At 35.6% G+C, this 24,552-nt stretch overlaps 1 protein-coding gene across 1 annotated transcript in view; it reads right to left on the reverse strand.

The window, feature by feature from the left end:
* Positions 1-332: 332 nt before the first annotated feature.
* TARS1 (threonyl-tRNA synthetase 1) overlaps positions 333-24,552 on the reverse strand; it is a 57,906-nt gene continuing 33,686 nt past the window's right edge. Inside the window, exons 6-19 of the mRNA XM_044664422.1 lie at positions 24,222-24,339; positions 23,543-23,607; positions 23,344-23,422; positions 20,966-21,112; positions 19,472-19,570; positions 19,013-19,179; positions 16,702-16,864; positions 16,460-16,597; positions 16,059-16,136; positions 12,111-12,211; positions 11,563-11,667; positions 7,461-7,533; positions 2,404-2,518; positions 333-1,089 (exon numbers count right to left, since the gene is read on the reverse strand). Of these exons, the coding sequence (XP_044520357.1) occupies positions 941-1,089; positions 2,404-2,518; positions 7,461-7,533; positions 11,563-11,667; positions 12,111-12,211; positions 16,059-16,136; positions 16,460-16,597; positions 16,702-16,864; positions 19,013-19,179; positions 19,472-19,570; positions 20,966-21,112; positions 23,344-23,422; positions 23,543-23,607; positions 24,222-24,339 (1,597 nt within the window). The 3' untranslated portion in view covers positions 333-940. The remainder of the gene's footprint in view (positions 1,090-2,403; positions 2,519-7,460; positions 7,534-11,562; positions 11,668-12,110; positions 12,212-16,058; positions 16,137-16,459; positions 16,598-16,701; positions 16,865-19,012; positions 19,180-19,471; positions 19,571-20,965; positions 21,113-23,343; positions 23,423-23,542; positions 23,608-24,221; positions 24,340-24,552) is intronic.

Below are 24,552 nucleotides of genomic sequence, written 5' to 3' on the forward strand. Positions count from 1 at the left end.
CCTGGAGTCAGGAGTTGGGTTCAAATCTGGCATCAGATATTTTGCAGTATGACCCTAGGCAAGCCACTTAACCCCAATTGCCTAGCTCTTATGCACTTCTGCCTTGGCACTGATACTTAGAATGGATATTAAGAGAAGGTAAGGGTAAAAAAAAAAGTCAAAATAACTAAGAAATATAATAACCTAAACCCAGAAAATAAAGATCTCCTTGTGTTGCTCATGCATGTGTCTATTTGTGTACATGTGTATAAAACAAGTTAAAGAATGAGGTTAAGGCTTAGGATATTTACGAGTTTTTATATTCATTATAAAATGTTAATAAATTCTTAGAATTAAAGAGTTTACTCTTTTATTAAAATGAGAATTAAGTTATTATTTCTTGATGCTTCTCTACTTCATCACAGTAACAAACTTATTTTGAAACAATACATTTTAATATTGAGTGAAACCATTTATACATCTATTTGCCTGACTTTTTTGTTCTCAAAGGACTTTGCATTTGGTATAAATACATATCAAATTCTTCTCATTATTTCTCTAATTTTCTAACACTAATCTTTCCCTATATAATTTTCAAATATCAATTTATTTATGCCTTACATAATACTTTCCCCACAGCACTTGGAAGTATTCCTCATTTTATTTCCAGTGATCAGATATTTAAGGAATCTAATCATTTTTCCATCTGTCTTTTTTATCAATCAAATATTTCAAATTTATTTATTCAGTGTCTAAAAATGGCAAAAACAGATTAAATGAGGATCACTCTGAAAAATCACCTTAAATCCTGAGCAGGCAATACACTTCTGTAGCCAATAAAAACTGAGGTTACAGAAACTGTACAAATTATATATTATTAAGAAAAACAAAAACACCTGCTCTTCTTTTTACACTGAGCCAATCATAGGGCTTGGAGGGTAGGAAGGTGAAGAAAGCTTTCCTAAAATTCTTCTTCAGCTTGCTTGCTGCGAGACTGCTTCAGCTGTTGCAACCTCTCAATTGTTTCAGAGACCGTCCGTTCTCCATGCACCTTGTTATCTCTTGTACGGATATTCACAGTTCCACTAGTTTTCTCTTTTTCACCAACAACTAAGAGACACAAAACACAAAATCTCCATTAGACTAGACTAAGAATAAATCTAAAGATACTAATTAGGGTTTTCTTGCTTCTTTAAAAGGACATAATAGGCAGCTACATGGCCCAGTAGAAATGGGAGGTTCTGGGTTCAATTCTGGCCCCAGACATTTCCCAACTGTATGACCCTGGGCAAATCACTTAACCTCAACTGCCTAACCCTTACAGTACTTCTGCCTTAGAATCAATACCTACGATACTCTACTGATTCTAAGACAGAAAATAAAGGGTTTAAAAGGGGGGGAAAAAAAGACAAGAAAGACTACCTAGTTATATAAATTTACATCTTGTGATTCACTAAAGAAATGATAACTACTGTATAAACTCTTGCATTCAATCTTTGTAAATGTTACTGGCTCTCTCACTAATGAATGATGGGACCCTGGAGAAATCTTTTCTCCTTGTAACACAGTTCTCTCATACAAAAAAAAAAACAAACAGATGTATTATCTAATTCATAAGGTTATTGTGGGGGAAAAAAAAGCATTTTATAAATCTTAAAGTCCCTTGTAAATATGAACAGCTGACTCTAATTGAGATCCCTATTGCACATTGACATCGAGTTTTGACCTATCAAGCATGAAGACCATCTAACACAGTGATAGGCCACCTTTTAAGCTTGGTGTGTCAAAATTCGCCAACAAACTGAGCATAACTTTGAGGGAAAAAAACCCATAATTTTGCAATATTTATAGTTTAAATAACATACTTCTCTGTATGTGGCCGCATGCGGCCGTGTGTCATCAAAAATGGCTAGAGGTGTCTTAGGTTTGCCATCAGGGATCTAACAGAAAAATCTTGTGTTCACTGAGAAATATATGAGGTGAAAGGATATGAAAAAAAAAAATTAAACATTTAGATATCTTTCTCTACAGCAAAATATTCTGTGATGCTCTGAATTACACAGATTTGTAACAAATATTTAACAAGGCCCTTAAACTGGCCAATTTAAAATGAAATGGTGTTTCTCTCACCCCACCCCCACCTCCTTTTTTTTTTAAACCTTTGCCTTCCGTCTTATATTGATTCCAAGCCAGAAAAGTGGTAAGAGTGGGCAATGGGGGTTAAATGACTTGCCCAGGGTCACACAGCTGGGAAGTGTATGAGGCCAGATTTGAACCTAGGACCTCCCATCTCTAGGCCTCTCTCTCAATCCACTGAGCTACCCATCTGCCCCCGTCCCACCCAACCCTCTTAGGGTATTCAGCCTCTATCCAGCTCAACTTTTTAAGGGACTATAAATGGCCTTTAACAGTTTTTATTTTTACCTAAAATGAAGTTATATTGGGCTAGCTGTGCATTTCTGATCTTCTTGTTCAATGTACAGCCTGGATCCAAATCACTGTCAGTCATTAAATTAGCAGCGTGGAACTGTTGTTGTACCTAGACAAGATAGGTTAAATTTTTAGACTTCATATTCAAACTGTATTTTGATTAATGATTTTATAATTAGTGGCACTTAATCTCCTTAATCTTCAAGAAGGTAGTGTACAAAACAACACTAATATAGCCTGACGGATATACTTTAAATATTGGATTAAAACAATGCTAAAGAATATTTTAATGATAATAAGAAATTTTGCTCTATAAATGAAAGCAATAGCTGAATTAACTGCTCACTTGATGAGATACAAAGCACAAACAGAAGTCATCACTGACCATGAATAAGCTAATATTAGCTTCCATTTGGTATCTATGAAATGGCTCTAATTCTTTACATAGGGCCGCTTTTTCTATTGAATACATTATGAAGATTCATGATATCCAAAGTAATCAACAGTAACTATTTATAGCTGACTCTCTTTAAGAACAACTATTAACTTTTTTTTTTTTGCAAAAAGCAAAAATGCTGAGTATGCACAATCAAAAAATGGTAACAACTTCTATTTTAAACAAAGTGAAGGAACTTCATCTAACAGATTAACAGAAATTTGTCCTGCAGCAAATTACCAGGCAAGGCTATCTCTTGAAATAATTTAAATGAACTTGAAGAACACATCCTAGTTATTATGTTTAAAATATATGTATAAACAGATCTTTTTATTACAAACACAATTTTTCTTATGAAAACAAGATGAGCATTAAATGAAGGCAGCTGCTGTTGCTACTAGGTAATGACATATTTAGTACAATGCATTTCAAATGCAATTTTAAAGAAATTTTAAAGCTTGAAAACCATAATGTGTAAAGAAGAGAAATCAACATTCTGGAACGCTCTTGGCAGGGAGCTCTTTAAATCCCACCCCATGTCCTTGCCGCTGACATACCTCAAACAAACACTCATTTACCTTTATCTCCCAACAACAGCTCAACTAGGTTTCTCTTGTGTTGTTTTTTTTTCCCTTAACTATCCTGTATACTTGGTTATTGTGAATGTTTCTACCTATACAACAAGCTAACACTACTGCTACTTTGAAAGAAGTATTTGAATAAAGCCATTTCACAATGTCTTCTACTTTTTAAAAGTGAAAAATTCCAAATGAGCCATGCTTCAGGAAACTTCTGGGACATGTGACCACTCAAATCTCTTCAAAATAGGAATTATGCATACAAGATAGACACTAAGAAGCCTAAAGAGGTAAAAACTTGATAAATGAACAGCACCAAAGGTAAATCCCTTTCATCACCCACCCAACTCACTCAGCTGTCCATTCCTCGCTGCCCACCATGTTCTAACACAAATGGCCACATAAACCAACCCAAGGATCTTCTAACAAACTTTATTACCCTCCTTCCCATGCCCTCCCAAAAAATTGAGAAACAAAGGCAAAGGTTTGCTCCAGTTGGGACTGCAACACTTGGTGTTAACAGTCTTCTGAAAAGAGGCAAGTCATCAGTGCCAACCTGAAGCTAAGGGCCCAGCATTCAGCAAAAGTCAATTCTGTCTCCTAGAAATCCCTTAAAGGTAGCGAGCACGGCTAGTAAAATGTGAATTCCTCCCAACATGGGAGGAAGCTGAAACAGTTTTGAGGTACATCCCCCTGGGAAGCCACAATCAAAAAGGAAGTGAGTGAGAGAAGAATATTAGGAGAAATTATCACAATTACTAAAGCTCTCGGGAGGAAGAAAACCCAAATAAAGATTCTGAATGGAAGCACATCAACCAACAGAGAAAATAATAATAAAAGATGGGAATACAGTCTCCAGATCAGCTAAATGAGTCTAGATATCCATGAACAAATAATGTAAGACAAAGGAAAATAAATCAATTCTTGATGATGCAGAAGATACTGTGGATTCCTAAGAGAATGTAGAACTAAAGTAGAATATTCCTAAATGGTTTAAGAGAGAAACAAGAATCGTGAAAGAATTAATGACCTACTCAGCTGAAAAAAACTTGAATTTATTGTGGTAAATCTTACCAAAACCAAGCAACCAACCCCAAAACTAATAGGGAATTAAACAGACAAAAGTGAGGAACAATCTAGAAAAGAAGCTAAAATCAGTAACATTAAAAGAAAACAGGTCTTCCACACAAGAAAAATGCATTGATCTTGAAGACTGAATGTAAAGATAAACCTTAAGGATTATCAATCTCCAAGAAAATAAATAAAAAGCCTAAACACCATAATCCAAGAAATACTACATGAAAACTACCCAGAACATTTAGACACAGAAAACAAAGTGTCAAACAAAAGAATCACAGATTTGCTGCTACAGGGACAAAAACAAGCAAACAAATTTCAATGAAGCAAACTCCCAAGACCTGTAGTGGTTAAATTAAACAATTCCAGTGAGGAATGCTTCAGTGAGGAGTTTATTCCTATTTTTAAAAAACCATGAATAATAGGGTAATTTCATAGATCAAGTTCATATGGGGATTAATTTATTTATACCACACTAGTCAAAAACAATCAGGCTCAAAATTTTGATCTGCAATACCCCTAAGTTAATAGATCTGCTTATATACTGCATCAGCAGTATCCAATTTACAAAAGCCCTAACCCTGAAGGTGCAAAGCAGAGGAATCCAAATCTGTAGTTTGTGTAAATGGAATTAGCTCACCCTCATTCATTCTTTAGACTTTAGCCACCAGGAATAATGTCACCCCATCCAACTTGGAATTAAGTGGGGAAAGTCTGTGACCCACATGTGATAGTAAGTGACAAATCAAAAACAAGGGACTGCCCTTTGGGCAGTCCAAAACAGTGTTGAGACTATTTGTCCACGTAAAACTGGAGGTGGACGCAAGAAGTGACAAAAGATGCTATCTCTTAAATATGATGGTAACTTCCTATGGAGAAGTTTGAACTTGATGTAGAAGGATCTCTGGTGAGACCTCAGACTGCTTCCCTTTGAACTGTCACGTGGGTAAGTTAGGCTGACTCTCTTTCTCCTCCCTTGGCGTTTCTGGAGGCTCTACCCTCAAGGAGGCCTCTCTTGCCTCTCTAATTGTAAAAGGCCTTGTGACTAGAAGCCTTGTTTAATTAACCTCTGTGCCCCTCTGCTGGGGCCTCTCAGCCTCCCTGGTTCGGGCCTCCGGTCCAGGCTAGAGTTTCTCTCTTTCATTTTCCCTACCTTCAACCGTCCTAAGTATAAATAAAGCACCATAAAAGTCATCTTGACTTGGGTCTCTTTTATTTTGAAATCGAGTAATCGATTTCTGGTGACCAAACTTTACTATCCAGTCCAACCATAATAATTTTCATTTTCCCCTCTTACAAGTTTTACTTCCCACAGGGTCAATTAAGATTTTCTAATTCAGAATATATGAGGAAAGAGTGACTTGAAGAGGTGGGGTTGCTCTCTTCTATGCAAAGAAGAGATTTTAAAGTTTCCTGGTACCTAGAAGAATACATGCCCAATATAGGTGGTAAAGAGGAAGCCAAGGGAGGATATGTACTGTACAGAGCACTCAAAATGAATTAATAGAAACAGTACCATTACTACACCAACACTATTAATAATAATAATAATAATAATAATCTATTAAAGCCTCCATTTTAAAAGCTAATTGTAGTTTGAGGATCTTGAAATGTGTGGCCCTGGGTTCCTGGAGAATGTTTTAGGGATAAAAGCTTTACTATTAGGTCAGGCACAAAGCTGTAAAGAGTAAGTCTAGGCCTAGATTTGGACTAGATGCCTGCTATATGGAGACCAACCTCTCATTAAGTCTAGAGACAGGCTCACCAAGGGACTGGATGTCACTTTTCAGCCATCACAACTGAAAACCTTCTTACTAAGTTCTGGAAGACCTGAGATCCCCCTCAGTGTGGGAAGTACTTATACTGATAAAATCACAGGTTGTTGAAATGAGTAAAGTTGATAAAAATCTGCATTTAGATGCCACTCTTAAGGTTTACAAATTGCTTTTTCTCAAACAAATAAGGGAGAAGCAACATTAGGTGGCTAAGTAAAAGTGAACTACAGAGGCAGATCATGGACATAAAGGAGAAAGAAAATGGATTCAAGGCCAAGGTTGGTCAATTACTAGTCCTGTGTATGATTCTGGGCAAGTTAGCATCTCTTTTGCATTTCTGTATTCTCATCAGTAAAATGAGGATAGTAGTAAATGTTTGACCAAGCACAGACATTTATTATCAATAAAATATAAGAGTACTCTGAAAACTATAAAGCTCTATAAAAATGATACTGGTATCTCGACTATATTTCAAGCATATTTATTAGTTAACATGGTTTTTGTAGACTTTTCACAAAACCTTATTTCTGTCAGAAAACGTAGCTCAAATTTCCAAATGCCTAACATACACTCATTCATAAACTGTAGCCTACCTGTAGTAGACAATTGTATGACAATGAAATATTTTACAATATTTAGAGTTATCTAGGTACTGTATTAACATTTATTTCCCAATTTAAATGACTTTTAAAATCTTTGCACTTCATGAGTATTGGGATAAGTCAAAAATTTTCAATGAAATCATGTGAAAGGACAAAATATCAGTTAACCAAACTAAAAGTTGACATTGGCAACTGAAGCACAACAGCTAGATGATATATAAATAAGCAAAGTGTTTTCCTTGCTATGGACATTGGTCAAACATGTTTTTACTTACAAGGTCTTCAAAAGGCCAAAAGAGATTTGTGTGGAAAATAAAACAAGATTGATTTTTACATTGCAGTCAGTCTTTAAATTTGTTAACAACAATAACATTTTCAAAATCTAGTGCTAGATAAAGCTTTCTTCTGATCATCCAGCAATTACCTTCCCCAAAGAAAAAAACTGAATATATTTTGACTGTGAGAATCACATTTAGCTTTGATCTGGGCAACCTATAAGAAAATCTACAAACAGTTCACAAAGGTCTGCCAAGGAAAATGTCAGCAGTAAAGCTTATGCCCCCAAATTTGTTTTATGGATTACCTTTTGGGCATATTCATCACATGTTGGTCCCACTGGTACCACCATTACTTGTCGAGGAGACAGCCACAAAGGCCTATGGGAGAAAATGAAAATGTTAGGCATATTAGTTGTTAGTAACAACAGTATAATTTTCCTTAGATCTGCTCTCAATACAATTCTTTTTTTTCCTGAAATACATAATGGGAACTTTAAAGTTGCTGAGCCTTCCACAGATTTTCTTTACAATGCCCAATTAATATCTGAAAAGAATTCTACTCATAATGATGGCAAAGCTTCAAAACCTCTGATTAGGAATAAACTATCACTCACTGACATTTTAACTAAGTTTATGTCTTGTTTTCCACTCTCTCTTTGAAAGCAAAAACTATGCCATATACTTTGCATGTGACTTGGTTGGGGATGATATCCACGTTGTGAACCTGGGCAACAGAGAGGACAGTGGAGTCCTCAACAAAAATAAGAACATTTGTAAGAAGGGCTTGATTTAGGGATGAAGATAATGAACCCCATCGTGGAATGCTGAATTTAAGATGTCAATAGGACATGCAAGCAGGCATGCTAAGAAAAGGCAGTTGAAAATGAGATCCTAAAGTTCAAGAGAGAAAATAGGGTTGAGAACAGACTTGGGAATCATATAGGTAGATATGATCACTAAACACACAGGAGCAGACAAGATGCCCAAATAAAATGTGTAATAAAAGCAGATAGCTCAGGAGAGTTTTAAAGGACATCCATAGCTACTGAGGGGGAAATGGAGGATTTTAAGCAAAAACTGAGAAGGAACGGTATGGTATCTACAGAGGAAAATTATGAGAATAATGACGTGAAAGTTAAGCAATAAGAATATCCAAGTGGTAAAACTTGGTACAGAAAAAAAGGTACAGAAAAGTCAAATAAAATGAGAAACGTGCCCTCAGATTTAGCAACCAAATTCCTGCAAACTTTGGAAAGAATAGTTTTTGTCAAGTAATGAGATCTGAAGTCAAATTATACAGTTTAAAATTGGGACGGAAGTAAGGAGATGGAAGCAATGAGTCAGGAGGGGAGTTTGGCTGTGAAAGGCAGACTAGAAATAGGACAATAATCTTGAAGTGATTAGCAAGGTCAAGTGAAGATTTTTTTTAAGGAGGAGGATTCCTGCATATATTTGTAGGGAAGGGTTCAGGAGAAAAAAAAAAGATTGAAGGTAAAGCTGGAGTGAAGGGCTACTTCCTCAGAAACTAGAGGAAAGGAGGAAGGATAACAGGGCGCCTAATAGGAAAGAACAGAAAACAATTTCATGATATAACAGGGTGTTAAAATCCTCTATTGGGTGAGAGAGAAAAGGATTGTATAGGGGACTTAAGGAAGAGGAAAGAGACAGCTGTCAAGATTATGATAGATGGCATATAATTTTTATTTCACTCTTATTTCAATTGTCTTTCCATCTACTTTTTAAAATGCCTTTTCAGTTATTCAGATTATATTGGGGTAAAGCTTATTTTGCTTTTAATTGAGATTTTTTTTTTTATCAAGCATGTACACAGAACTGTATTTGTGTACTTTCTTAATCTCAGGCATCATAGACACCTTCAAAAAGAAGTGTCTCCTGTACTCATTTTGATTTTGTGGAAAATGCTATGTAACTGAAAAACAGACATGTCTTTTATTTCACTAACAGTACGACAACAAATCATATAAAGTGCAATACGTCAACAAAAAGGCTCTCCACTTCACAAAGCAAAGTACTTAAAATCAGACATTAATTTAGTCACATTTTCTTTCTAAAACAGTTCATGTTTCTTGTATTTGTGTTATTCCAGTTGTTGCTAACCAAGAAAATAAAAGTAAAAAGGTAGTTGGGAAGACTCTGAAGTCAGAGGTTTTAGGTCCAAATAATATATCAGATGGATAATATCCATGAAATCTATGTGGACATACACACAAATGCCACAAATGAATATATGCACATGTATAACACACACCCATTAACATGTTTATGTACATACATACATGCTGTTTGTTATGATTATAATAACAGATAGTTCAGAGAAGCAGCTAAATGTTTCAGGGCCAAATAGCGCTTTAAGTTAAGAGCCAGAGATTGACAGGCTACAGTGAGGAAAGGAGGGGGCTAAACACTCCTGGCTCTCAAACCCCTCCCCCTCTAACTGCTTCTGCTTCAGTTGGTAATGAAGGCAGGAATAGGATTCTTCTGGTAAGTTTCTCTTATGGCTGAAACCCCAATAATGTTCCTTTCTTAAATTTATATTCCTCTCAGGTCAGTTAGAGGAGATATATAGAAATTATTTATCTAACTGTTGAGGACAGAGGAGATCTTAAACTGGCAGCCAACAGGATTCAATCTAGAAGTTCAGACTGAATTGTAAGTATCTTCCAAATAATTATCAGGCACAGATTTGAAGGTAAAAAGTTATATTAGAAATTAACAAGGAAAATTATATAAATCCATGAAGGGTTTAGGATAAATGAAAGGTGACCCTAAACTGTTAAATTGATGCCCCATTCCCCCTCCTCCCTGAAGGGATGAAGCACTTAACTAAAACTGGCTCTCTTGCTATAGATAAATATCTTACTCTCTAATTACTAAATAATTATATAATTATATTAATGAAGAATAGAAATGACAAATAGGCTAACTCTATGAGTAGAACTACTGGCTTAAGCTACAATGGTTTCTCAGGAGAAACCCCAAGTCAGGAGAAACAAGCTAAGTCTCTCCTCACATCCAATCCCACAAATTAACTGTCTTCAACCCTTCTCAACTGCCCCTCCCCCAAAGTTCTCCAGGGGGGTCCCCTGGAATTCTGGGTGAGGCTCTCCCTGTACCTTTGCAGGGATTCCATGCTTTGCATCTGCACACAACACTTTTTAAAAAAAAAATCCTTTTCTAGAATAGCACTTTGAATTAAAAAACCAATACTTATAAGCATGCAAAAAGGCAAAGCTAAGCAGGTTAATTTTCAAAAGTACAATCATTTTTGGCTAGAGATTTTTATCTTTTTCACTACAAAGTACCATATCCTTAGATGTGACGATGGTGACATTTACAAATTACTTTTGAGATTTACAAAGTCTTCCCAATGACCATATGACATAGATACTAGAGGGCTTATTTTCCTTATTTTACAGATAGGAAAACTGAAGGATCAGGTGTTTATACAGAGCTGATGAACTCTGAATGCAGACTGAATTATACTTTTTTAACTTTCTTTGGGTGTTTTCCTTTGCAACACAGCTTACAAAGAAATGTTTTACATGACTTCACATGTAAAACCTCTATCAAATTGCTTGCTTTTTCAAGGAGAGGAGGGGTGGAAGGAAGGAAGAAAATCTGGAGCTCAAAAACATTTTAAATGAATGTTATTTTCTTAAATGTAATTGGAAAATATTTATTTTTAAAAATGAAAAAAAAATATTTTTTAAATCACGAAAAAGCTATGGATCAGAAAAAGCTCAATTAAAATACTCTTTCTTCCCACCCTACAGAAAAACACAAAAGACAAAGATATTCCTGAGGTTACCTTACATATTTAGATATAAGGAGCCGCATGGTATAAGTGGAGAGGGAACAGGTCTTGGAATCAGGAAGACCTAGCTTCAAGTCTTGCCTCTGACACATGCTGGCTATGTGTAACCTTTTGGTGCTCTCGGCAACTCTAAGTTACAGAGAACGTGCCAAACCTGCATCGGTAGAATTAGGTTCTTCACCAGGAAGTTCCCTATACCAAGTGAAATCACAGGTCCAGTTGGCATCCCTATCCAGATACTACCATTTATCTATATAGATGGATATAAATATATACTTAGTATATATGCTTAGTTCCAGCATAAATTTTGTCTTTGTATTCCTATTCCAGGGACACAAAGACTAAAGTAAACTCAAATTTACTAAAGTAAGCTCAAATTCTTAATTTTAATTGATATCACATATTTATATCTAACTTACATTTCCCAATACATCCCTTCCCACCCCTTCCCCAGAGGGCCATACCTTATAACAAAAAATTAAAAAGAGACAAAAAAGTTAAGTAAAACTAATCAATCTATTAACCCAGTTTGACAATTTATGCCAGTATTACAGTAAGTAAACATGCCTTACCATTTGCCTCCATAGTTTTCAGTTAGGATAGCAATCATTCTTTCCACAGATCCTAAAATGGCTCTATGAATAATTACTGGCCTTTTTTTATCATCACCATCATGACTACAAAGGAAAAAAAATCATTTGCTTATTTCATAGTAAATATACACACAAATATATTTCAATACTCTAAGGATCTATAATTTCCTTGATATCAGTGCTCCCTCTACTGGCACAGATCACAACCCCTATATAATTTAGTAGGCAGCTGCTTAGAGATGCCCTGACTAAAAACTTCACATTTTATGACCAACCTAATCATGTGAATCTACAAATTAACCAGATAGGTCCTAGGAAAACAGACAGAGTCCAAACTGGGGCACATAACTCAAAAGATTTCCCAGCTAGATTGGCCCCATGAGCATTAACTTCCATTTATATTGCCTTCAAAAGGCTGATGTTCCCTGTAATATGATGAAACATCACCAGGATGCTTTATTGGATGAGCCTTTAAATATTCCTTAAATAAAAGACTCACCTGGGAAATGACACAGATGTACACTTACCTCACATAAGTAAGATTAAATCTAATTGGCAGTTGAAAATCTAGTTGAATTGTTGCACACTGGTGGTATCGACCAATAGCATCTTTAATCTGAATATCGATCTATGAAAGGAAGACCAAATTTACTATAAAATAATCTCCATAGTAATAAAGAACAGTAAAATGAGTTTTTTGTTGCCAATTTCTCTTTTAATCAAAACTGAGTAATAATTAAATTAAATGTATATTGGATGTACAACACTATGCTAGGTGTTACAGAAAAAAAATATTAATGCTAAGATTCCTGCCCTCAAAGAATATACCTTCTTGAAAAGGGATAAGATGTATACACAAATAAGATAAATTAAAATATACTAAGTACAAGAAAGATACTACAATATTAGCTAATATTCACAAAGTACAAAGTAATTTACACACATCTCATCTAACTTCTTTTTTTTTTTAAACCCTTGTACTTCAGTGTATTGTCTCATAGGTGGAAGAGTAGTAAGGGTGGGCAATGGGGGTCAAGTGACTTGCCCAGGGTCACACAGCTGGGAAGTGGCTGAGGCCGGGTTTGAACCTAGGACCTCTTGTCTCTAGGCCTGACTCTCACTCCACTGAGCTACCCAGCTGCCCCTCTCATCTAACTTCTGAACAAGTTCTACATGAATTATTAGCTTTATTTTACAAGTGAGGAAACTGACATTTGGAGAGTTTAAAGTGACTCAGTCATGGACATCCACAATTGGAGGTTGGAAGCGAACAGATTTTTCCTGACTCTGAATCCAGCTCTCTTTCTACCACATCCCATTACCTGTCAGGTACAAATGAAGGGCTGTGAGAATTCCTGAAAGGGAAAAATCATATCTGGCCTGTGGGTATTCCTGGAGTAGCTTTGGGAAGGATAATGAAGGGAGTCTGAAGAGAGGAAGGTTTAATTGAGGAAGAGATATTTGAAAAAGGCCTTAAAAGATGGACATGTTTTTAGAAGACAGAAATGAGGGCTGGAGGGCACAGGGCACAAAAGCCAAGTGTAGTGGAGGACACCGACAAAGACAGAGGCAGGAAAACATTGGACAGATTAAAAGAATGGTGAATGACAGAGTAGGGCTAAAATATAAGGCAGGTAAATGGGATGAAAGGGGAAAGAGAAAATTGTACACTGAATTTCCCCAACATTAGGAGGATCAGTCCAGGAGCTATGTGCAGAACTGACTTCAGAAGGGAGGGGAGTATGACTCAGCAGGTAACAAGAACCAAGTAAAGGACCTGGCTGAAACCACACTAAAGGATCTGAAGGCATGGAATGTGATATTCCAGAAAGCAAGGGAATTGTGTCTGCAACCAAGAATCAACTACCCAGGAAAATTGACTATATTCTCATAGGGGAAAGTATGGTCATTTAATAAAATAGAAGAATTCCAAGCATTCCTAAAGAAAAGACCTAACTTAAACAGAAAATCTGATGCCCAAACACAGAACTCAAGAGAATCACCAAAAGGTAATTAAGAAAGGGAGGGGAAAAAAAGAACCAAGTAAAAAGTCCTTCAGTCAACATGCAATTACTTAACCCAAAAAAGTACTGTACTAAACACTAGTGATGTAAAGAGAGGCAAAAAGCCCCATCTTTAGAGGAGTTCAGTCTAAGGAGGGAGACAGTGTGTGAACAACTAAAATAATTACATACAAACAGGATATGTGTGTACAGGGCAAGCAGGAGACAAACTTCAGAGAGAAGGTACTAGGACTGAGGGAAGCCATGGAAAGGTTTCTTATAGAATATAAGACTTTAGAAGACATGAAAGCCACTAGACAGAGGTAAGGAGAAGATTAGCCTTGGAGGGCAGTCTGTAAAAATGTCAGGTGTCTGGAATGGAGTGTTTTGTACAAGGAAGAGGTACCATAATAAAGTCAAGAAAGAACAAATTAAGAGTGGTAGCAGTGAGAATGGAAACAGGAGACATGGGAGGGGAGGGGGCCACAAGATTTGTCAACTATTTAGATATGAAGGAAAAAGAAGGAGGTGGGATCAAAAAGAATGAAGTTTTGAGAGACTGATATCATTTGTTGCATGAACATTAAAGAAGTGCCTACTACATACAAAGAAATATAAATTGGAAGTGTGTCATTTCATCTCCATTGCATGTTTCCTCATCTGTAAAAAGAGGACACTGGGATAAGAAATATCTGAGGTTCATTAGCTCCGAAGCTGAATTATAAAGTGCAAGTTTGGAGAGGAAAAACTAAGAAGTTTGTCTTGGATGCGTTAAACTTCAAAGCATAGATAGATGGAACAACCTGAATAGAAATATCTATTTGGCATTTGAAAATACATATCTGGGAGAGATGAGGGCTAAAAGACATGGATTTGGAGGATCATGAGGGAGTGATATTTGAAGCCATAGGAGTAAATAAGAACAGAGATTTGGAAGAGAGAGAAGGAGATATAGACAGACAGAAAGAAAGAAGACTGAGAGCTGGGATTTCTATAATACTTATATTTATGGGATTAGAGAAGTAAAAAGAAGAAGGAGCCAAAATGAGAAGGGTCAAAAGGATCAAGTTCCAGAAGGGAGGACAGAATAAAGTCATAAGAAAGATGAAGCCAATTGTCAAATAATATTGTCTAAAGAAAGAGACTGAGAAAAGACCACTCGATTTGGTGTTTAGCTTTCAAAACCCTTCACCACCTGGTCCCCGCTTATCTTTCCATTACCCTTCTCTGGCACTTTTTCATCCAGCCAAACTGACCTTATCTCTGTTCCTCCTATGTGACTTTTCAATTCCTGTCTCTATACTTTTGCCATTCCCACTGCTTGTGATGTACTCTCTCCCTACCTCCACCTCACAGAATGCCTTTCTTCAAGACACAGCTTAAGCATCACATTCTACATGAAGGTATATTTCCTTTCCTGATCCCAACTACTTTGGTACCCTTCTTCCCTAAATAAGCCATGCAAGGCATTGCTCCTTTAAGATACTGCTCTTTAATACAGAGCCATAAAAATTACTTTTACATAAAGGAAATGACTCAAATCAATTGGTAAAGAATGAAAGACATTGCACCTCTTTGATAGATGAACATGTCAGCATTCAAAAGGAGGTAAAGAAACAAATATTGTGGCAAAAAAGAACAGAAAATGAACTGTGAAATATAAAGACTTAAATCACATTGTAAAGGATGAGGGTGATCATTTGTTTATATATGACCAGTTGGATGGTTAAATGAGAAAGAGAAGAAATCCATTAGTCAAAAACTGAGAAAATATAAATATGAAAAAATAGTTGTCAGGAACATGGACTAAGAGAGAAACTAATATTCAATGAAGCTGAAAATACAGTGTGGATAGGTTGTAAAGAATTTTAAAAGCTAAACTGCTTTTTAAATTTGGTCCTAAAGCCAGAAGGAAGATACTATCCATTGGTTGTTCTTCACTCTCCCTACATGAAAAGCCCACATCCTTCTCTCATATCTTCCTGATGACATACTATTTGCTATCTATATTTTTAGAACTATTATACCATGAAGAGTTAAAACAAAAAAAATTTCAGTGGCATTAAAGATAAATACTTCAGAAGTGAGAATAGGATGAAGGTTATGTTAATTGTCTCTCCCAGTCACCCGATGTTATGTGGAGTGAGGTGGGAAAGGAACAGCTTCCACTGAATAAAATTGTCAAGAATATAATTTCATCAGGGGGCACCTGGGTAGCTCAGTGTGTTGAGAGCCAGGCCTGGAAACAGGAGTACCTAGGTTCAAATCTGGCCTCAGACACTTCCCAGCTGTGTGACCCTGGACAAGTCACTTGACCCCCATTGCCTACCCTTACCACTCTTTTGCCTTGGAGCCAATACACAGTATTGACTCCAAGATGGAAGGTAAGGGTTAAAGAAAAAAAAAAGAATATTATTTCATCAGAGAAAAGCCTTCCTCCAATTGCACACATCAACATTTTCATGTACTAACCTTTGGTCCATAGAATGCTCCATCCCCTGGGTTTAACTCCCACTTTTCACCAAATTCATTAAGGCTGCTTTCAAGTTGCTAAAGTTAACAAAACAGATTAAAAGAAAAATCTGTTTAATTCCCTTCAATTCTAATTTGAAACTAAAGATACTTCCTTATCCATTCACATGCTACAAATACCAGTAAATATAACAATCGCTTCTAAAATAATGTATATGTTTTTTTAAATCAATTAACCAGGCAATAGCTTAATTTTCTGTATTATATGGGTTCCCCAAAGAGAACATCCAACATCCTCCTCAAAGCCTCTTGCTTTGGCTCATTTAAAAACTGGATTTCTTACATAATGCTCAGATCAATTCAATCACAGAAGTTTTCCAATAAAATGAAAATCCCATTACCTTTTCAGCTTGATTCCAGATTTCAACATCTCCAAGGAACTTTTCTGGGCGAGTTGACAGATTCAGTTTAAAGGAAAATCCAAACACATTATATACTGTACGCAAGAAGTCCAAACAATTTTTTATCTCCTCTTCAATCTGTTTTGTTTTTTTAAAAAAAATGGTTGAAAGAATGTATTGGTTACTTGCTTTTACTTAAGTTGTGGCATTTAAAATGTGACTGCATAGGACCTAATGAGTACCTGCTCCATGGTACAAAATATGTGAGCATCATCCTGCTGGAATCGCCTAACTCTAGTGAGCCCTGTGAGAGCACCTGACAGCTCATTTCGATGAAGTACCCCAAAGTCAGCTAATCGCAGGGGTAATTCTCTCCAGGATCTGGGCCGATGATCAAACATAAGGCTGAAAATAAAGAAAAAGCATTAAAATTCATTGATATTCAAGTCTGTAAGTAGCAAATTTCTTCAGTAGCATTGGCCAAAATGTTACATTAAAACAATGGTTCTCAAACTTTCCTATTTCAAGACTCAATACACTTAAAAACTGAGAGCTTTACTTTATGTCGTTATATCTATCCATATTAAATATATGAGAAGTCAAAAGTATCTTGGGATTATAATAAAAAGTCTCACCTTCACAGATCCCCTTTGGCAGTCCTGAGATCACATTTTGAGGACTACTAATTATAATTTGTAGATTCCTATAGAAAACTGACAGAAAGTCTTTTCTATTTCACAGTAATAAAAGCAAATTCTCTCAAACTTTGAGTTACTGAGTTATTCACAGACTATTGTTATCAGACAATTTTAAATGCCTTGTTTAAAGAAGTCTACAGAAAATACATTATGAAACAATCAGCACTAGACAACAGTAATTTATTTGCCTGTGTGAAATTAACATAAAAATATAACTCATAGTTGGTACATCTGCATTAAGGTAGGATGCAGAGTGACAGTGGAGTTTCTGAAATCCAGAATGAGACAAAACGGAAGGCCCACCTGCATGGCTTCTGACCAGGCATGGCATGATTATGTGCCTGGATGTCAGAACACATGACCCAGATTGTCCATTCAAAAGTCAAGTAGGTGTAATGTCATGGGCAAGATATGAGAGCCAAGACAAGAAGGATTTTTTTTTTTTTTTTGCAGGGGTGGGTTGAGAGGGGAGGGAGAGATCTTCACCATTTTATTTGGCTTGTGAAGAAGCAAGCAGTCCTGGCAGTTATATATGTAAGTCATCTCTGGCAAGCTGCTTAGCAGGGGGTCAGCACAAGGCTAAGCCAACGGGGATCACACCAAGCTGGGAATCCAGGAACTAAGCCTTGCAACCATAGCTGTTGACTTTGGATAGTTAGGCTGGTAACCTTATTTCTCTCTTTCTTTCTCTATACTTCCAAATTTAGTATAAAGTCGTAGGGATTAATTTTTATTTTTTACATGCAGAAATCTGAGGAGGCAAGAGAGCAAACTGCAAAAAAATGAGAGGCCCAAGGTTCAAGTCAAGCCTTTGTCTCTAACTGTAAAACCTTGGGCAAATCAATTCCTTTTCCTGGGCCTCAGCTTCCTTATTTAAAATGGGTTATTAGTCCAGATGGTCTTTGAGATCCCACTGAGCTCTAGATCTATATTCCTATAAAGTCAGTCCTTCAGGATCACTGATCATGAATGCATTCAGATCTTATTTTGATTTTTTCCTTTGAAGTTTCAACCATCTGACAAGCCCCTCAAATAGCATCTGCTATTGTGGAACCAGACTGCACAAGTCCTACTATCTTCAGGTTTTAATTTTTTAGTTTTAATTTTTAAACATTTTTTAGTATGTTTTCCATGACTTTACAAGTATAATGGGTATCATTAATACTTCTATTAATAATACTATTAATACACTAATACCCTGCCTTCTCAAAGAGGAAAGGAGAACCTAGAGGGAAAGAATTTTTAACTCAAAATTAAAAAAAAAATTTAAAAAAGAAAACTATTTTTTTGGTTGTAAGGACCTATAGAAATCTTGAAAAGCCTTAGGAAGATGGGTTGATAGTAAACTCCACTTGGTTCTGTGAAATACAGTTCAAGCTCCTTTAGCAGGTTTTGTTACTTCATTTCCTATTTGGGGAGCTAGTTTTCATCTGGAAGGTAATTCTTGTCTTTGTATCTCTAGTTCTAGCATAATTGTAGAAATGAGAAAAGAAAGCCTGGGCAAATTACAGACCCACAGCTCTTCCCAACCCCATGTCAAGCAGCCCTTCCTCCACAGGAGGGGGGGGGGTATAAAAAGGAATACCATTTAAATAAGAATATATATTACTCAATTATTTTCCAAATTTCTAGGGAGTTTTCATATACTTCTCATGAAGGTGTTTATCTCTAGATCCTTGGATCCAAGTCAAAAAAAGACACTTTCATAACATTATACTTAGCCACTTAGCCAATTTCCCAGAAGAACATGTAACATATCTCGAATAGAAAATCTTTCCAGAAAGAGAAAGCAGATTCAGTCTAATTATAATAGTCAATAATATTTTGCTAGAAATTCAAAACAAGCTATATATACCAGTGTCCTGGGCAGTTCATGGGCTTCAGAGCAAATATCTCCTTTTCGACTTCAAAAGAGAACATGTTTTCACTGTAGTGTTGCCAGTGTCCTGAAGTCAGCCAGAGTTTGCTATTATAGATATTTGGAGTGACGACCTCCTGGAACCCCCTTTTCCTATACTCACTCTGAAAAGCAAACACCCAAAATAAAACCAAGATCTTAAAAATAAATAGCTAGAAAAACAATTACATTGTACTTTAAAAGATTTGCAGCATATAAGAATAAACTCACATTCAAGTTGTTTTACCTCCCCCTCCAAAATCAAAATTATTATTCTCTCCCCTCCAATAGTCCTTAAGTTAAGTCAACTTAGACTGTGAATTAATTAAAAATTATTAAATTATTAAATTAAAAATTAATTTAAAAAGTCCTAGGAAGGTGGTTTGGAAATAAATACAATGAAACAATATGATTTACCCTAATGAAATCAACAAGTGTATTATAGATGTAGGCACCCTTTGGCAGGAAAAAACAACTTCCAGGACTGAGCTCATGGAAGAAATAGAGTTCCTGATCCTAGATAAGAGAAGAAAAGGAAAATAATAAATTCATCATTATATACACATATAATATATAAGGTATATTATCTAAATATTCATCATCAAGTATACCATCATCTTTATCAATGTTCATGTAGCATTTAAAATTTTTCAGAGTAATTTAAATAAATTATCTCATTTGATCCTCAACTTTGATATTTTATTTCATAAGTTATCATTTTAAGATATCTCAGTTTTATAGATGAGAAAATACTTATCCATACTTGCAAAGCTAGAGTCAGATACAAAGTCGGACAATCTTAATGCAGACTTTCCTGACTCCAAATCCTGCATATTATCCATTAAATGAATCAATTGATATTTAATAAGCACTTACTATGTGCCAGGTACTGTGCTTAGCTGGAGATACAAAGAGGCAAAACATTCTCTTCCCTCAAGGAGCTCATATTCTAATGCAGGGGACAACATATAAAATAAGCTAAAAAGCTGAAGGAAGTGGGGATTGGAGGATATCTGGCCTGGGGCATGATGAAGTCCTATAGCCAAGTGGGAAATAATGAACTATCTGCCCAGAGCCCTGCTTCTTAGAGGATATGGATGGAGCTCTCTCATGTATACCTTCCACTCTCTCCAATTAGATGTGGGGGCCCAAAGGACAGGGATTTCTGAGTTTCTGGAAATAATGGTGAAGTCCAAGAGATTTAGGGTTCCTATTCTAATCTCCTCTGGTGAAATAGTTTAGGGTACATATCACTGGTATATTACTCAGCCACTAAACCATCTACTTGTGTATACAATAAAACAGGAGAGGAAATGCTGTCCATTCTCCATTATTTATTATTTCAGTTCTTCTGGTTTCTCAGCACAGCTTCACTGGACTGGCCTGCCTTAGAAGCTGAAGCTACTAGATGCCTATCAAAGTGAAAAGTTTCTTTGGTCAAAAAAATGGTAGAAAGCACCATATTCTGAACTCTATTGTAGAGACGGTATCTTAGGAGTCAAAAGTTAAAATGCAGGGGGCAACTGGGTAGCTTAGTGGATTGGGAGCCAGGCCTAGAGATGGGAGGTCCTGGTTTCAAATCCTGCCTCAGACACTTCCCAGCTGTGTGACCCTGGGCAAGTCACTTGACCCCCATTGCCCACCCTTACCACTCTTCCACCTAAGAGCCAAATGCATAGAAGTTAAGGGTTTAAAAAAAGTTAAAATGCAGTAAAATTAGTATGTGTTTGAGTATATTGCAGACAATGTACTATATTCCTGCAGAAAGGATATATTTTTTTTTATTAACATTGATTCATAATCAGAGTTGTTAGTAAAGAAGATATGAAATTTGATACTGTTCCAAATGAAAATACTTTGGGGACACATCTCATTAATTACCAACACACCATATTAGATCATTTAACTTACCCGGCCAATCTTTCTATGATCTCTATTTTTTGCTTCCTCTTGGAATTTCTCCCACTCTTTTAACATTTTAGGATCTGGGAATGAAATGCCATAAACTCTTTGTAGAGTTTCCATATCAGCTTTGCCTTCCCAATATGTAGATGAATTCTGCAAACAAGCATCAGTGACATAATAGTCACTTAAACATTTTTTTGTTGCACTGAAATAGCCTTCCTATTTGCCAACACCTTACAGTCTTCTCTATAGCCATTATAAGTTCTCATGACCACTTTCACTGGTTAGGAAACAGCCATTAAATGGCAATTACTTATTACCTGTCTAAGAACTAACTTTAATTATCTTTGTTCTAATAAAACAGATGAGAACATTCAGTATCAGAAGTAGTACACATCCAGCTGTATCATGACCATTGTTTTCCTTCCATAATACTTAGTGTTCAGCTCTCTACAGCAAAGAAACTTTTGCTTAAAAATTCATTTATAAGATGAATGCTGTATTATTATTATTATAAGCTTACTTTACAAGCAACCATTAAGTTAAACCAGAGGGAAAATACTTGCCATAATATGTGTAACTTTCATGTAAATCAAATCTCATTTTTTAATCCATGTAATATTTAAATAATAGTATTTTTTCATAGATAAATTTCTTTCAAAAGAAAATTTGAATATGTATTAGTTTTACTAAAGTCAGATTACCCATCACTATAACTAGAGTAAATCAATTTTTTTTTAGATAGGAAATTGTGTAGATATTTAATATATTTGATATTGTGCCATAACTCCTCTCTAACAGGGTACTATCTTTTATTTATTGTCTAAACACAATAACAGTTAACTTTTCATCAAGCTTTAAAGTTTATGAAGGAGAAATATTTAATGTTACTTTAAAATTTGTATTAAAATAAATGAGAAAAAAATCTGTTTCAAGAATTTTGCATGAGGAAAATTACCTCCACCCTACTTGGTGGTATCCCCTGACTACAGCTTAACCATCTGGCATCAGGGTAGATGTCTGACATCAGCTTAAGTGTACCCTGTCTGTTGTAATAATGAGATTAAATCTACACTGCCCATCTTTAGATTTAATCACCAAAGGTGAAAACATCTCCACTTAACTCAAAGTTGGGAGGTCTGTAACCCACTTGTGCTAGAATGAGTGACAAATCAGAATTTACTGCCTGCCTCCTGGGTAGTCCTAAGAAAAGTGTCTGTTGTGATTGGACACATAAACTAAGAGGAAGGCACAGGAAGTGATGCAAAAAGAGGCCCCTTTAAAAAGAGAGTTCAGTGAGCTCATGTCTCAATTCTTGACTGGGGCTTGAAGGAGCTCTGGACCTTGGTAAGATTGTTCTTAAAACTTCCCTTTGGAATTCCACATGGTGAGTATTAAGACTGAATCTTCCTGAACTTCTCTTAAGGAACTTCCTTTTTAATAGAGACTCTGTGGCTGAAGCTTTTGCTTCGTTTGCCTTCGAGGACCTTCAGGCCTCTGACTTTCCAGCCTTGGGATCAAGGCTGGATTTCCCTCCGCTGAGGATTAATTAGATCTACTTGGATTGAACTAGGGGATCAGAGCAAATTACCTAGTGTGTTAGATTACTTATCCTATCTTATCCTCTCTCTCATTTCCTTATTTCTTCTTCCTCTCCTCATTTGTAAATAAACTTCCATAAAAGTCATTTTGACTTGAGGTTATTCTCTAATTGGGGATTGACAATTATTCAATTCTCTGGCAACCAACCATTTAATATTAACCCAATCAAACCCCCTTTTTACCCCTTATACTGTCCCCTGGCTGTCAGTGTACAATGCTACTACAGAGGGTGGAGTCAGAAGGGTATATCAGTTCTCAGCCAGGAAGCACAGGGCCTTTTCTACCTCCATATTGGAACTGCCGGGGGGGGAAGGGGGGGGTGTCCCACTCTAAGGCCAGCTAAATGGAGATGCTATAGTTAGAATAAACTTTCTCTAAATTCAATCTACTACAACTTCTCACTCTCTCTTATCTCTTACCTTTGCTTTCTATTAATAAAATATTAAAATCTATAGCCAGAATCCCCATTTTAACCTCAACATTATCTGAGAATTTCTGACCATTCCTCAAGATCATTTAGGATGAGGGAAGAATGTAACAAGAGATTAAAATGACAACGAGGTAGAAATAAAGGAGAAAAGCATTAAACAGAAGAGTAGCAAAAAAGCAAATATTATAATATACTAAGCATATAGGTAAAACTAAAAATGAATTAAATATAAGAGGAAAGAGAGTAAGAAAAATCAAAACAAAGATTCTAATAACATTCAAACCTAGGTTTAGAAATTCTTCTAAAAAACCTTCTAAATAAAATATATTTTAAAATACATTTTGAGGCTTACCTTGTGAATTTTCAAAGTCTTTATCTTGCCAGTATGTCTGACATGAGGACCTCTGCATAAATCTATTAAGGGACCACATCTAAAAGAAATAATGAAGGCAATTTACACAAAATTTTAAATGGATGGATTTCTATTAAACTGAATTAACTATAAATTCTTATTGAGCTATTATTGATCATAAGATATTATAATATCTCACCTATAGACTGTAGTAGTTGGAGTATTCACTTTTTCATTCAATATCCGACACTTGAACTTATTGTACTAAAAAGAGAGAAAAAAGAATAGTATAACTCTCATCTAAATTTTTACCTCTGTATGGCAAATTATCCCTACAAACTATCTCCACTCCTGAAATATACTCCCTTCTCATCTCTATCTCCCAGAATCATAGATTCTCTAGAGCTTAAATCACATATCAACCTTCTCCTTAAAGCCCTTCCTAATACCCTCAGGCTGTTAATGCTATCGCTTTTCTTAAATTAACATGCATTTATTTTCTATATAATTATCATATTTATTGCCTCCCACTCTGTCTATAAAATAGAATATAAGCTTCCTGAAGGCAGGAGTACATTTCACTTTTAGTTTTGTATCTTCTCCTGCAAGTCTATGTACTTAATTTACTTATTATTCAATAAATTATTCAGCAACTATTATTTTAATAAAAATTCATCCAATACATCAGAAAAGCTTCATGTATAAAAGTTAGCATTATTAAAAGTCCCTAAGTTTCCTCATCAATCTTCAACTTAGTACACAAACATCAGGTAGATAACTCCTAACAATAAAAGGAAGAAAATATGCGAGTCAATGTTAAAAAATTAAGCAATGAAATCCCTGAAAATTTGCATCATCTTCTACTAAGTACAACTTACCTTAAACATTTCAAGCAAAGTTTCTTTCTTAACTTCCAGTCTTTCAAATAACTGTTTCTCTTTAATGATTTTCTTACATAAAGCCTCCAAAGCAGAGAAATCATTGCTAGATACACCTCTGGGGTGGGTGTGAAAAATAGGTAAAAAGAAAAAAGATAAATTTGTCTTCATTTCATTTTAAAGACAACAGAGAGTACAAAGATGCAATAATATTTTAACATCAAATTTTTAAAATTTCATTAGGAAAATTAGCACACATATAAATATATACATAGTTGTATATGAACATATAGATATATGCATAAACTCACATATATGTATGTATACACAT

The sequence above is a fragment of the Gracilinanus agilis genome, chromosome 1 (genome assembly GCF_016433145.1).
Source record: "Gracilinanus agilis isolate LMUSP501 chromosome 1, AgileGrace, whole genome shotgun sequence".
NCBI classification, from domain to species: Eukaryota; Metazoa; Chordata; class Mammalia; order Didelphimorphia; family Didelphidae; genus Gracilinanus; species Gracilinanus agilis.